This window comes from Gossypium arboreum, chromosome 1 (genome assembly GCF_025698485.1).
Source record: "Gossypium arboreum isolate Shixiya-1 chromosome 1, ASM2569848v2, whole genome shotgun sequence".
Lineage (NCBI taxonomy): Eukaryota > Viridiplantae > Streptophyta > Magnoliopsida > Malvales > Malvaceae > Gossypium > Gossypium arboreum.
The window spans coordinates 1,739,018-1,754,021 of record NC_069070.1 but is presented as its reverse complement, the minus strand read 5'-3'; the positions used below and the strand labels follow the sequence as shown (position 1 = coordinate 1,754,021).

Genomic DNA, 15,004 nt, shown 5'->3' with positions numbered 1-15,004 from the left:
ACATCTCCGGCCGGCAATGGTAACAGATGGCGGCTAGCTCTTTGTTTAGTTTCCCAAAGGATAATCCGTGCGAAAGAAAGTTTACGTATATATTTGAATCATAATCAAAATGAAAGTTTCACGTGTATAATTGCACAAAATCAAAATTATGTATCAAATTGCACATTAAATAAAAATTATGTACAATTTTAAAATTTATCCTTACAATTTTTCGGAAGTAAGCTATCCTAATTTTTTTATTAGATTTAAATTATAATTAAATAAAATCTATATCTATACATGTTTTTGATTTAATGTGCAATATTATATATAAATTTTGATTTAATATAATTATATACGTACAAATTTAATTTTGATTTAATTAATCGATTATTTATATGATATAATTTTTCGTTATATCATATGGGAATTACGAATATAGCATTCTATTTATTTATACAATAATAATGATGGAAATAGAGTAATATAATTTATACCCGATATAACATTGTATTAAACTAAAAAATTAATACTACAATATTTCCTCATAGATTTAAAAATATACCCATTTGTATTAGTTTGATAAAATATTGCATAAGAAAATTGTGCAATATAAATAATATTATTATAATAATACATCCAATTTATTTCAAATATTTTGAAAAATATGCCCCTACCTTGACTTTGTCATCAACTATTATATATTTAAAATAATAATGATCTTTTCACATACAACTCCAATAAATTTAGAATTTGATTGAAAAGATAAAAATAGTGATGATTGTGATTGTGATTTTAGCTTATCCTCACATTAATTTCAAATCATTTTCTGAAAAGTACAATAAATTTATTCCGATCATAAATTTATAAGAAAAAATTAAAGGTGTTGTGTGGTAATCGAAAAGTATTCTAAAAGATTACAATAAAATTGCTGATCACATGACGAATAGTGTAGGCTTGCACTATAATAATTTGCAGATCTATAAGGATTCCTAATTTCAATTAAAGCTTCACTAAAAACAATTTAATTAAAGTTTTATAATAATACATTTATAAAAAAATTAGATTCCAACATAATGATATTTTATTAAAAAAATGTAGCACCTCAAACCCGGTCCAGAAGTTATGCTTGGATCCAGCATGCCACATCAAAAACGTTAAAAAAAAAATTTCATTCTAAGTCCAGAAAATCGTACTTGATGTTCAAAAGATTAATTCATTAAGGATTAAAGTGAATGGAAGTCATGCACCGGTAGGAAACCGGAAAAGAGGTGGTGAGTCCATCGGATCGCTTAAGTACCAAGCTCCTTCGGATCCAATCCTGACATGCATACCGCCATTGCCACACCTTAACGTCATGGATATTTCTAGGAAACCGATTTGATTAAGTCATTTTTAGGAAAAGTGATTAATTTTGGAAAATACTTTCATTGCGGAAGCTTTGCTTGTTGTCGTGTTATTTTGAAATCAATTGTTGTTTTTGAAAACGTTCCCTAAAGCTATCCAATTTCAATAGTTAAAATAAGTAATACCTATCTTAGTAATACATATTAAAACCATCAAAAATAATTAAGCGGCCTTATTACATTTAAAAACCCAAAACTTCAAACGTAAATAAAAGGATGTCCAGTTCACGAAGAAAATCAAACTTTCGAGCGGGTGGCCACTCAAATTCCCTCACGACTCCAAGCCCACTATGGTTGGGGATTTCTGCGTCGATGAAAATAAAAGGGGTGAGTTTGGAGAAACTCAGTGTGTAAGGAAAACCCATTCAAAGCCCAAGTCAGCTCAAGCTTATTGGGCATAAGCCCATTCAGGCAACAGTGGTATTGGGCCAGAGCCCTTTTCAAATTACAATAAACTAGGCCTTAGCCCCTTATTCAAATAACAGTATGACCCATAGGCCCATTTCAAAATACATGCAACATCAGTAAACATATGTAAGCCCATTTGGGGAGACTACTCAACCCACCAACCACTACACTCCACCCGTACCAGCCATACACTCCATGTGGGAATAGCTCAACCCACCCAAATTAACACTCCACGATTCTTGCCTTTGCGCTCGAGTTAACGATAGAATTGAGGCAAAGGCTCAAAGACGTGGACAAGCCACTTTCAATACTTCCTCCGTCAATATCCCAGTCCCATGCATCGAGATAATAACATGGCATGCATAAATAACAACAGTCAAACATGCATTTAGGTCAATTTAACCCTAGGGGTATTTCGGTAATTTATCTACTAGGGGTAAAATTGTAAATTTTTCACTTTTAAAGGTATTTCAGTAATTTATCTATTTTAGGGTTTTTCATGCATATTCTTACTTTTCACGTACTAACAGAATCACGTACCGAGGGTTCTTACCGAATTGGGCCCGTTAGCCTATCATTCCAATTTTGGCCCATTAAGCCCAAAAATATTGAGGGTACAGAAATCATGCACTTTGCAGTCCAAACATTGTAACTTACCAAAAACATTAATCGATTTACCTCACGAGCATTCGCACACTCGCAAATCTACAAAATACCGGTTTTCGGTATTTCGGCTTTTCGACTTTTGCCGATCTAGACTAAGAAAGAGGGTGTTAGTTACACACATTTGCGACAATATCTTGTGAGATCCACACACGAACCGCCTACAATTGGATTACTAACACGTTAATCTAACTATTCAAATACAAACTACGATTAACCCCTTACAATATTCGCCAACCACACCTACAGATCATAGTAAGCTTATAAGAAATCAATAAGCAACTCATTAACAAATTTTTGTCAATGTTTACCACATAATCATAATGTCACTGCAAGCTGTCTTCCTGAGCAACAGTCAGTAAATCATTTATAACTGGAGCTACGAAACTCCAAATCAAGTGCCGTTAATTTTCCCTGAAAATAGACTCATATATCTTCTATCCATAAAATTTTCAGAATTTTTGGTATGGCCAATCAATACCAGATTTTTCTTAAAGTTTCCCATGTTTCACTGTTTGACTAATCTGACCACTCTTCATTACGAATTAAATTTCTCATTGTACAGAAATCAAAATATGTTCTCGTTTATTTCATTTGAAACTAGACTCAACAAGCTTTAATTACATAATTTATTCAGCTTCTAATTCATCTCCCACAATTTATGGCGATTTTCCAAAGTCACGTTATTGCTGTTGTCCCAAGCAGATTTATTACCAAATTCACTCTTTCACACATAACTTGCATGCATGTTATTTAAACATGTATATCACCAATCAATCATCACATATCTATGAGTTTACTTAAGTATAATCTATATTTCATCATTTTAAAGCACAACATGTTAGCCGATTTTTCCCCTTAGCATCTAAGGCACATGCATGCTCATTTGTTTGGCTCAACTTCACCTATCTTCCATTTTTCATCGAAAGAACATGAAACAACAACCATTTCCTTCATTTTAATTCATGACTAAATGCTCACAACACAACTAAAAATCAAAATATACTTCAAGAGTTAAGGTAGAATCCAGAAGAACTCATGAACCTCAAAATAGAAGCAAGGTACCAAGAACTTACCTTCAATTTTCCTCCTCCTAATGACCGAATACTCAAGAGCTTTCTCCTCTCCTTTCTCTTCTCTAACTTTCAGCTATGATGAACAAAGATGGACAAAACTTTGTTCTTTTCACCCCTTTTTCTTTTAATAAAACTTCATATTTCATCCATTTAATTCTTTAATACAAAAGACATTAAATTCTTATCATGAAACATTTACCTAACTCATTATCATGAAACATTTACCTAACCCATTATCATGGAACATTTACCTAACCCATTATCATGGAACATTTACCTAACCTATTATCATGGAACATTTACCTAACCTATTATCAATTTGTATCAATTTGTACCATAAATTATGGATATCAAGTACTCATATTGTCTACAACAACATGATGGCTAGCCACTTCATGTAAAATAGGAGGTTTGTCATGCAAATCCTCCTATTTTGCACTCCTATTTATTTGGCCACCTCAATTTAGCCTATAGCATTTTCAAACATTTTCACATAAGTCCTATTTCATAATTTCACTTCCTTTTTCTTATGAAACAAAAATTAACTAAAATTACCGGGTTCTATCTTAAGCTTGGGCCTTCTAGAGGCCCACAAACATAATTAAACCTATGCCAACATTCACAGAATTCCCAAAAATTGAGGCGTTACAAAAATATATAAAAAGTAAAAATACTCCTCTATTAATATTTGTTATTTTATATAAATAGTCATGTATAATATATATGGTTTGTTTTTCAAATATTCGATAAATTTTTTTTTATGAATCCATCAATATTTTTTAAACACTTAAACTTTCGACAAAATTAAAAAACAAAACTCATACTAAAAAAATATTGAGAGAATTAAAATTAACCCATAAGAAATAGCCAACTATTACCGACATTTGCAAAAAAAATTAAGAAAATTTGTGGTCAAATTTTATAAAAAAGTCTTTGTAGTATGAGTTTGTGGAAGATTTAGTACTTTTTACTATAATTTAATCTTTTTGATCCCTCTACTTATGAAATATTAAATTTCAGTCCTGAAACTATTTTTCCTCTTAATTCTATCAAATAATTTGACATGACACATATATTTTTTAGAAGACTCATGATGTGACATATAACAAACTTTTGTCTCATTTAAAAAGATAAAAGAAATTATAATATTTATCAAATTGTAAAAATAAAAACCCTCAAAGCATATATGACACATTTTCATATGTTTTAAAAATTAAGTCACGTTAAATTATTTGATGAAATTTTAAAAAAAGATAAATTATTATATATTATCGGTGTATAGGGCTTATGCACCTTTAGTTAATAATAAGATGGCACATTATCACTAATGTAAAGTAAAAAAATTAAAGGACTTAAAATTAAATACTATTAACTATATTTAAACATAATTAAATATTAAATATAATTATTTTGTTTCTCTTTCAAGGTCTGGGTTTTGAGTTTTAGATTTTGGGTTTTGATTTTTAGGTTTTAGATTTTAAATTTTGAATTTCATGTATTTGTATTATTTAGTTTTATAAACTCTTTATTTTTCTTTTTGTTTTTGTTTATGCAATGTATAATAAAGAAGAGGATGTGGTGGTGTTGAGGACGCCAGTTCACCATAAGAGATGGAGATCTGGAAAAGACAAGAGGATAGGGAGAAGGCTAAGAGGATTAGTACTCCATAGTTGCTTAAGGGCTCAAAAGATTTCTTTTCCATTGTTGGAAGGGTTTCACACGGGGTCTTCTTGTTTGCTAGTAGGGAGTATGTGCAGATCGACGTGCATTGCAAACTCATTTTGTTATGGCAATACGAGGTTGTTATACTCAAGTGGGGCCCAATGGTGTCCGAGGGCATGTTCACACTTAAGGAGCGTTCACACCTAAAAAGTAGGTGCCAGATAAGGGTGTTTGCCAAATGGGTGTTTGTCGAAACCAAGGGTCGAACGGAGAGTAAGGATTCGAGAGGGCTAGTCATCGAGCAGTCTAAGTAGAGCCGGAGGGTTGGTCATGGGTGTTTCTCAGGTGACCGTTCATGCTGGCACGTGTCCAAGTCTGGAGGAGGTATAACAATTTTGCATTGATAATGATGTATCATCTTATTATTAATTGATATTACATGAAATTTGTGTATCAATGATATACCAAATTCTCACAAAAAAAAAAAAACACATTCCTGTAAGTAAAAGAGACTAAAATTGATCAAATTACAAAATAAAAGACTAAATCCACCCAAATAATGCATACCACAAGTACCTTATTTAGAATTTTGCCAAAAGTTTCAGTCTCTCACAGAAGACTCCATAATGGACCCCATCTTACAATTTGTCCATATATATATTTCGTAGCTTATAATAGAAACCAAACACCACCGTCTTTTTATCATATGATCCATGGCCATGGGGCTGCACTTAATAACAGCAGTAGCCAAATTCTATCTCTTATCTTCAACCCCTAGTTTCTCCCCTTTAATTGTAGGCTTGATCTGCCCTTTCGCACTCAAATATTGCTTCAATTTAAGGGTTGGCGTTGCTCGGCTTTACGTTGATTTAATCGATGCGGGCAGGCTCTTCTTTTTTCAGTTGAATCGGATAGTCCTTGAAGCTGATCATCAACCAGCAGCAGCTCCGGCCGGTAATGGTAGCAGATGGCAACGAGCACTCCGGTTAGTTTGCCGGAGGATAATAACCCATGCGAGAAGGTCGCCGCCAACGTTAGAATTCGACGTGGCTAGCTTCCGTACTCTCACCATGCTTTCACTTTAAGCACTCAGATTCTATTTCAGGGTGAGAAACATAAGAATCTTATATGATCCGAAAAACCAGAAATTTAGTTTTCATATGAGTGTATATATCTAGGTTTCAAATCTCTTTAAAGGTTTAATTTTGATATTAGTCCCTTTATTGTGCTGAAATTTAAGATTTGATCCTTGGTAAAATTTAATCATGTATTTTGTAAATTGTTATTACTATGTGTGAATTGATAACACGTTTGTTGTTGGCATTAAAGCAATGGTGTTCATTAATATTTTATTTTTTTACTTTTACGTGTCACATCAAAATTCGAATTCGGTTAACTATGTTGAACCAATAATAAAGTGGCTAACAATGTTACTAATTCGGACATACTAATAATATTATAAAAGTAGAGATCAAAATATGCTAAATCAAAACAAAGGGAATAGTAGAAGGACTAAAACTACAACTTGACCTTAAAAGAACCCTTAAAATTTCGAGTGTCAATAAATTGTTTAATTTTATTTTAATCCTTTTGTTATGTTAAAATTTGAAATTTAATCTCTCTTTTAATTTGATATAATTTAATTTCTTTATTTTTATAAAAGGTTAATAGTAAGTATTTTGATTTAGTTATTATAGTTATGTGTTAGAATAAGTATTGTGTATAAATTACAATACATGGGATTCCATTGTTTATGAGTTTTGTTTAGGCATAATGATTTATTTGGTCATCTAATTTTATAAAAAATTTAATTTTTCACTTTTTTAGTCCTTAAATTTACATTGTTTGTTAAATCACTTCAAAATAGATGAAAAAGAGTCAACAATTAATTAATTTTTAAATTTAAAAATAATAAAAATATTTTTATACTTTTTTATAATTTGATAAATAACGTAAGTTTAAATTTAAAGGTTTAAAACACGAAAAATTAAACAAAAGATTAAAATAATTTTTTATAAAATTGAAGGACTAAATAAATTATTATTCTTTTATTTAAAATTTTGGGTTGCCTTAATTTTATTTTTCCTTTTATGCATATTGGATGCCGCGTTGTGGAAAGGGAATTTAATTTCATTTTCAAATAGCAAAATACCAAGTAGAGTCCTTTTCGCCTTTGGGTGCCAAATCGGAAAGCAAAAGAAGAGACATCTTACTTGTGCCCTATTGCGCACTACCTATAGACGGACAGACGCCTACTCATGAACCAATGATGTTTGCTCAAGCCAACTACTTAGAAAGTCCAATCTTGGTCCATAATCTTGGTCCCTAAAATTAGAGCTACCAAACTTTTTTTATTCAAAATCATACTATTCGGTTTGATTTACTTGTGTTTAAAAGTGTTTATAGAGCGAGGAGAACTCAACTTAGCTATGATATTGAAATCAAACAAGGCAAAGATGAGAGTGGTTTGGGGTGGTTTACAATAAGGTGGAAAGTCGATGTATGTGGTGATCGGAGAATAAAGGTTGTTAGTTCAAGGGAGTTAGAGATGGAGATATATGTGGAGAGAGAGAGAGAGTTCTTGGGACTAAGGGCTTATATACCCTCAGTTATGATCTTATGATGTCACGTGTCATTTTCTATTGGTAGTCTTAAAGTAAGTTGGCTACATGACCTGTCACTATAGACTTAGGTAGGGTGGCGATTGGACATGATGTCAATTACTTTAAATGGAGATGACAATTAGTGTCAGAGATAACAGTTAATTAATGTATGAGATCCCATATGATTGTGTGATCGAAGAGTGATTGCAAAGAGTTGTTCTTAGGGATGTTTTCAAGGAGTATCTCCAGTGGATTCCTAAAGAGCATGTCTAAGGGGTAAAGGTCTAACGAATATATTTTATAATTGCTCAAGCTCAATTTCGCCTGAAATAAGAGTTTAAAAGTTTGCTCTAACTTGTTCATAATTGTAAATGACTAAACGAAGTCCACTTTAAGTCCACCCATATTAATTTTTTGAATTTTTAAAAGAAATTATATTATTTTTAATTTTATATTTAATATTTAAATATTTACATTATAATATTATATATTACTATAGATGCTTAAGGTTTTAGATTCAAGCTCTATCATTTGCATGTTTTTTTTAAAAAATTCAAAGTATTTCTTATAAATTTTATATAAAGGTATATGAAAATATAAAATATCCCTTACTATTTATTAATTGCATAAAGTTTGGTTATTTCGTTTTTCATTGATCAAATTGGTGTTGAATTGGCTCGTGAAACTAACCCGATTGTATACTTAGTGTAAATTATAAAAACATTGTTAATTGCATATGATATTATATAAGTATTAAAGTTGAAAATTTTTGAACCAACAAATGGTTGAAAGAAGTGAAAGTGGACTTCTTCTTTAAGCATTTGGACTAAGGTTGAATTTTAGAGTCGATATTATTTAGGTGATTTTATTTAAATACCACCCTCAGCTCGAACAGAATTGACATCGAATTTTAAAATGGATGAAAACACAACGCTTATACCAAAAACATGAAAATTTTTAATATTTTTCAATTAAATTAGTGTCGTGTTACTTGATGATCAACTGAATCAATACTTTTAATAATAGTATGGGTAAACTATGCCCAAAGTTGATAAACTATTAGCAAATTTACATTTTGGTCACTCAAATTCAAAAAGTTCAAAATGATCATTAAACTATTCGAAAGTTTTCATTTAAGCAACTAAATTATTAGAAAGTTTTTATTTAAGTCACTAGGTTGTTAAATATTTTTAAAAAAAAAGTCCAGTTAATGAGCTTCAAGTAATGATTCCATAATTGGTAAGGTGAATCAATACCCATCAATGAGCAAAATAGCATACGTTAGATCCAAGTTGATTTGACCGTCAAAGTCAAATATTAGAGAAAAAAGTTGTTTTGATTTTGATTCGCAAATTCATGATGTTTAAAGTTATTTCATAAAAAAAAATTGAATTATAGAAGAGAAGTGAAAGAAAAACTTTCAATTCATACAAACGATATGAACAAAAAAAACAATACAATAATAATTTTAACAATCTAATTACTTAAATAAATAATAAAACTTAAATTTATTAATAATTTACTCACCATGAATGGAACTTGCCCTAATGAAAGTGTGATTATCAATGGGAGACCAAAAGTCTAAGCAATGTGGGAAATTAAAAAGAAAACATCAGCACTAGATTATATGTAATATATTCCCTCGATATATCCACAAAAGCCATGATTTTAGGGCAAAACCTGTCACCACTCACCATGTTGTTTGCAAATCAACGTTAAAAAGAGTATTATATATATTTACTACCAGTACTAGACTATAGCATCTTTTTTAGTAGGTCCCAAACCAATAATCAATCCAATCATCAGCATCATCATAATTCATAATCAAAGACTTTTTTTGGTGTTGCAACTTTTTAATAAAATCTAGAATTTATTTATTTATTTTCGTCGTAAAATTAAGAAGGAAAAAAAACATATATATATAGATATGTACCAGAGTCTGAGCAATTTTGTCTGTAGCCGTAATGGTGAAAATGTTTTTTTGTAGTCCCAACGTTCAAAAGAAATACAAGTGGATCCCATTAGGGACCAATGTGTGTTTTTTAGGGGCCAAATTGGCCAAAATTCTTAATTTCACTTTTAGCAAACAGACATTTTAGCCATGTCTAGTCCATTCAGTATTCTTCTACCATTATCAAAACCTTTAAATTCAGCAAAGATGAATGTTGTGATAAAATAAACTGTAACTTTAAAGAAAAGATTTAAGTGTGAGTTTGGATAGACGGTGAGATATGTTTAACTTATTTTTTGTCACATTGCTATTTTTACACTAGTTGTAAATAAACGCATCACTCATCTGAACTCATCTTAAATCTGAATTTTAAAAATAACATTATTAAAAAGAATAATAATGAATATTAAAAAATAATTTTTATAAAACATAAAAGTGACATGAAATGAGACATTTACATAGAGAGAGATTTACTAAGATATTCCTTACCTAGCTTTGGTAGAAAAGGGAGTTTCCTTTTAGCCCATCTGCTGATAATTACGTTAAATTTTGATTTTGATTTCTCTATTATTCTTAAATTTGAGATATAGTCGTTATACTTTAAATTTAGTATAATTTAATCTTTGAATAATATCATTAGTTAATTTAAATAGCTAACATCTTTTAATTATTTCGGTTTAAATATTGACATGATTTTTTCTTAAAAACACTTACTCCAGCAACACTAAACAAAAAAAATCATGTCAACACGATAAACTAAAAGGGATGTTTTAAGAAAAAAAATCATGCTAGCTTTTAAACTAATTAATGATATTATAAAAATATATGAATTAAATTATGTCAAATTAAAGCATAGGATCTAAGTCCCATATCCGAGAATAGTAGAGCGATCAAAATCGTAATTTAACACTAATAATTAGCAAGGACAATACTATAAAGAAAGATTAATAGGTTTATCCAATTAGACTAACTTCTCAATTTTTGTAAAATAAAGAGATGAAATTCACAATTAGACCAATATATATGTATATATAAAGATGTTAAAATATCTTTCACAGAATTTTAAATTTAGTTCATATACTTAATAAGCTAAAAATCAAGTCTCTTACTTTTGCAATTTAAAGATCCTAATCCAATCATAATTGTTGTTGGTAATTTTAATCAATATTTATCAATTTAACATATATATATATATATTTATTTTTCATCAATCATATGTTACGTTATACGAAAATTTTATCAAATTACAATATAAAGATAATAATATAGTGTTATGTATATAATTAGATACACTCTCTTTTTTGGAATAATCTCATTTTAGATTATAATCATATATGTTCTTTTAACACAATGTCTAGAATTACCAATAACTCTTCTCTAACCCATAAATAGGAGGATAATGCACTTCAACGCACTCAAACCAATGTCCTCTTGTATTAGCAACAATACCACACCAATCAAATTAAAACTTAATCAATCTTTATAGTTTTTACTTAAAAAAATCTAACACATTCTGAAATTTTTAATAAATAAACAACAAGCAAATCTCTGTCGGAAAATGACAAAAAAAAAATCAGAAACATATACTAAGAAATTATATTCGATGGTAGATAATGCAAATCCAACCCCACAAATTTACGTATAATACAGCCATAAGGAGGGAACAAAAAAAATGACCGTTGCAAACACCCAAAAAAATTATTATTAAAATTTAATCTCAATTTGTGGTACAATATAAATACCATGAAAACCAAATCTATAATCATGAAAAAGAAAATCCCAGTTTTCTTTTTTGCTTGTTTAATGCTCTATTTTAATGGAGTTTTCATCTTCATCTAGTTTCAATTCCTTTTTATTATTGTTTTACGTATGTTTTTGTTTATGTCTTGTAAGGCCGCCATTAGTGGTGGCAACAGCAAATGGTTCTTCTTGTAATAATACTAATACAACGAGGCATCACCATAAATGGATTGGACCCATTGGTCACCGGTTGATTACGGTTGATGTTAACGGGTCGGGTCAGTTCCGGTCAGTACAAGATGCCGTTGATGCTGTACCGGAGAATAATAGAAAGAATGTTATGATCTTAATCAGCCCTGGACAATACATGTACTAATTTTTTTTTTTTTTATGTAGTAATAGATATTAAAGCACTTTAAGAATAATGTGTGGTGGTGATGGCAGAGAGAAGGTGGTGGTGCCGGCGACGAAGCCATACATAACGTTTCAAGGTGCGGGTAGAGAGACGACGTTTATTGAGTGGCACGACAGAGCTTGTGACCGTGGGTCTAATGGTCAACAGTTGCGTACTTATCAAACGGCTTCCGTTACTGTGTATGCTAATTATTTCTCTGCTAGAAATATTAGCTTCAAGGTAAATATAAAGAAAGGTTAAATTATGATTTTGGTATTGAGAATTTAATATTTTAATTTGCTATAAGTTTGTGTTTAAATAGCTAAATATTCTCATATTGGGGTTTGAACTTTTTTTTGTTTAAGTTAATTCCTAAATTCGATAATTATTATCATATTGGGGCCTGAACTTGACAATTATTGTTACATTGGGGTTTGAATTTTAGGGTTTTTAAGGAAATATCAAGGATTAACTTCGACAAAAAAGTGTTTAGGCCCTAAAGTGGGAACAATTAACAAGTCTAGGGATTAATTTTGACAAAAAAAAAGTTCACGTCCCAATATAGGAATAATTGCTAAGTTCAATGACTAACTTTGACAAAAAAAAATTCAAGCCTCAATGTGGAAATAATTGCCAAATTTAGGCCCCAAAAGTGATTTAATCCTTTTTTAAACTAGAATAGGAAACAAGGTTAACTATTTAGATTAACTAATGATATTAGAAAAGTAAATATCAAATTATGTTAGATTAATGTATAAAATTAGATCTTAAATTTGAATATATTAGAGGACCAAAACTATAATTTGACTAATGCGAAAACATTTCTCTTCTTAAAGTTGCAAATAAGCTTTTTTTTACGATGCACTGATAGTGTATAATTCTATGCTTTATTAATGGATATGATGATAACACATCATTAAAAATGAAGATAAATAAATTTAACTTAGAAGATTGTTGATTATGTGACCTCATCTAGTTTATTAGCATCGTATAAAATTATACACCGTCAATACATTGTACGGTATTATAAAATATATATATAATATAGCCGGTGTAGCTAGAATTCAAACCCTAGTAACTCATCGTCTAAATTTGTAATGATGGAAAGAAAAAGTTACAATGCATTAAATCATGTAGAATACAGCACCGGCTCCGAAGCCAGGAATGCAAGGGTGGCAAGCTGTGGCGTTCCGTATTTCTGGAGATAAGGCATATTTCTCGGGGTGTGGATTCTACGGTGCACAAGACACTCTTTGCGACGATGCCGGACGTCATTATTTCAAGCAATGTTATATTGAGGGTTCCATCGACTTCATCTTCGGAAATGGCCGTTCCATGTACAAAGTAAGAACAAATATTATTTTTTCTATTTAGGTTAAAATATTATACTCTTTGTAACTTTTAAATTTAACCCTTATACTTTTTATTTCAAGAATTTAATTACTCTACTTTTCAGATTTAAAATTTTAAGTCTAGTTGTTAATATTGTTAAAATTATTTTGGCCATCGAATTTTTTTTTAATTTCAAAATGTCGTACCAACAAATTTAATTAGATAATTTTTAATAATGTTAACAATTAAACTTGAATTTTAAATTGAAAAGTGGAGGACTAAATTTTAAAAATAAAATTATAATGACTAAATTCTAAATTTTGAAAAGTATAGGGACTTATGGTGAATTTTAACCTATTATTTATTATTTATTATTATAGTGTAGGGCCAATCTGACTCTCTTATCCATAAAAGCTTTACAAAAAACAAAAGGAAAAAGAAAAGAGCTTTTCTATGTCAGAAAGTCATTCATTTTTAAATTTTAAAATTTTTAGTTTATTTTCAGCTGTTTTGTTTTTGTGCTATTTGGGGTAAGAATTATTTTATGTTTTGAGTAATTAGAGTTTATCAATTAAGGTTTTTAGATTGGATAATTTTGGGTTTTGTTATTTGAGTTTGTAACATTTAGATCTTAATTGAGATATTTTAGGGTTTTATCATTTGGGTTCGAAGTTATTTTAAAATACGGATAGAATGAGTTCAATTTGTTGACTATTTATAGTCAAATTGAGATAAGTCTAGTTAAGATTCGGATTAATTCAATCAAGCTTTTGAGTTAGATAAGAATTGAGAGGTCTACTCATGTTAGGTTGAATCCAAAGGGGTCATGAAGGGGCATTGGCCCTTCCTTCGTCTAAATGGTTAAAATACCTTTTTAGTCCTTCACAAAAAAAATTATAATTCAATTTAAGTCTTCTTAAGAAAAAAAATTTATGCCTTTAGCTCAAGATTTTTTTAAATTTCCAATTTAGGGTTTAAATGTTGTTGCTTGCAATATGAGACGGAAATAAAATAGTGAGAAATGGAATGTTTTACAGGAATGTGAATTACACTCCATAGCTACGAGATTTGGATCCATAGCAGCCCATGATAGGAACTCACCAGATGAGAAAAGCGGATTTGCTTTTGTAAACTGCACAGTGACGGGTACTGGCCCACTTTACGTAGGTCGAGCCATGGGTCAATACTCCAGGATTGTCTATTCTTACACCTACTTTGATAATCTCATTGCTCAAGGAGGTTGGGACGACTGGGACCATGTTAACAACCAGAATAAGTATGTCCCCTTTTCTTTCCTATGAATTCTTATATGTACATGAATGATCTAAACTCAAACTGATCTGAACTTGAAAAAGACCTCAATATGTAAATTGAAATTCAAGCTCAAAATGATCTAATCCGAACTGATTCGACTCAAAACCGTTGTTCCCTTTGATTTACAGAACAGTGTTTTTTGGAGTGTATAAATGTTGGGGACCCGGAGCTGCCGCGGTTGGTGGAGTAGGAAGGGCCAAGGAACTAGACTTTAAGACAGCACATCCATTTTTAGCCAAAAGTTTTGTCAATGGGAGGCATTGGATAGCACCATGGGATGCTTAGCCCAATACTCACAACATTCACTATAGTCTTAAGTTATTCTATTTCTTTTGCAAATTTCATTGATTCATTTCATTTTTTTTTTTTTGCATATATTGTAATAAACATAATGTACTATTTCTCATTCAATTCATTCTTTAATATTTAATACATTTTATCTTTAGAAAGAAACCGATGTTTTCATTTTGGTCTAA

General features: G+C 30.3%; 1 protein-coding gene across 1 annotated transcript; it reads left to right on the top strand.

Annotated features, from left to right (window-relative positions):
- Window positions 1-11,497: 11,497 nt before the first annotated feature.
- On the top strand, window positions 11,498-14,981 carry LOC108482224 (probable pectinesterase 68). Its single transcript, XM_017785336.2, has 5 exons — window positions 11,498-11,857; window positions 11,933-12,122; window positions 13,020-13,226; window positions 14,252-14,490; window positions 14,657-14,981. Exons 1-5 carry the CDS (start codon window positions 11,565-11,567, stop codon window positions 14,811-14,813), a joined length of 1,086 nt encoding a protein of 361 aa, XP_017640825.1. The 5' UTR covers window positions 11,498-11,564; the 3' UTR covers window positions 14,814-14,981.
- Window positions 14,982-15,004: the final 23 nt, after the last annotated feature.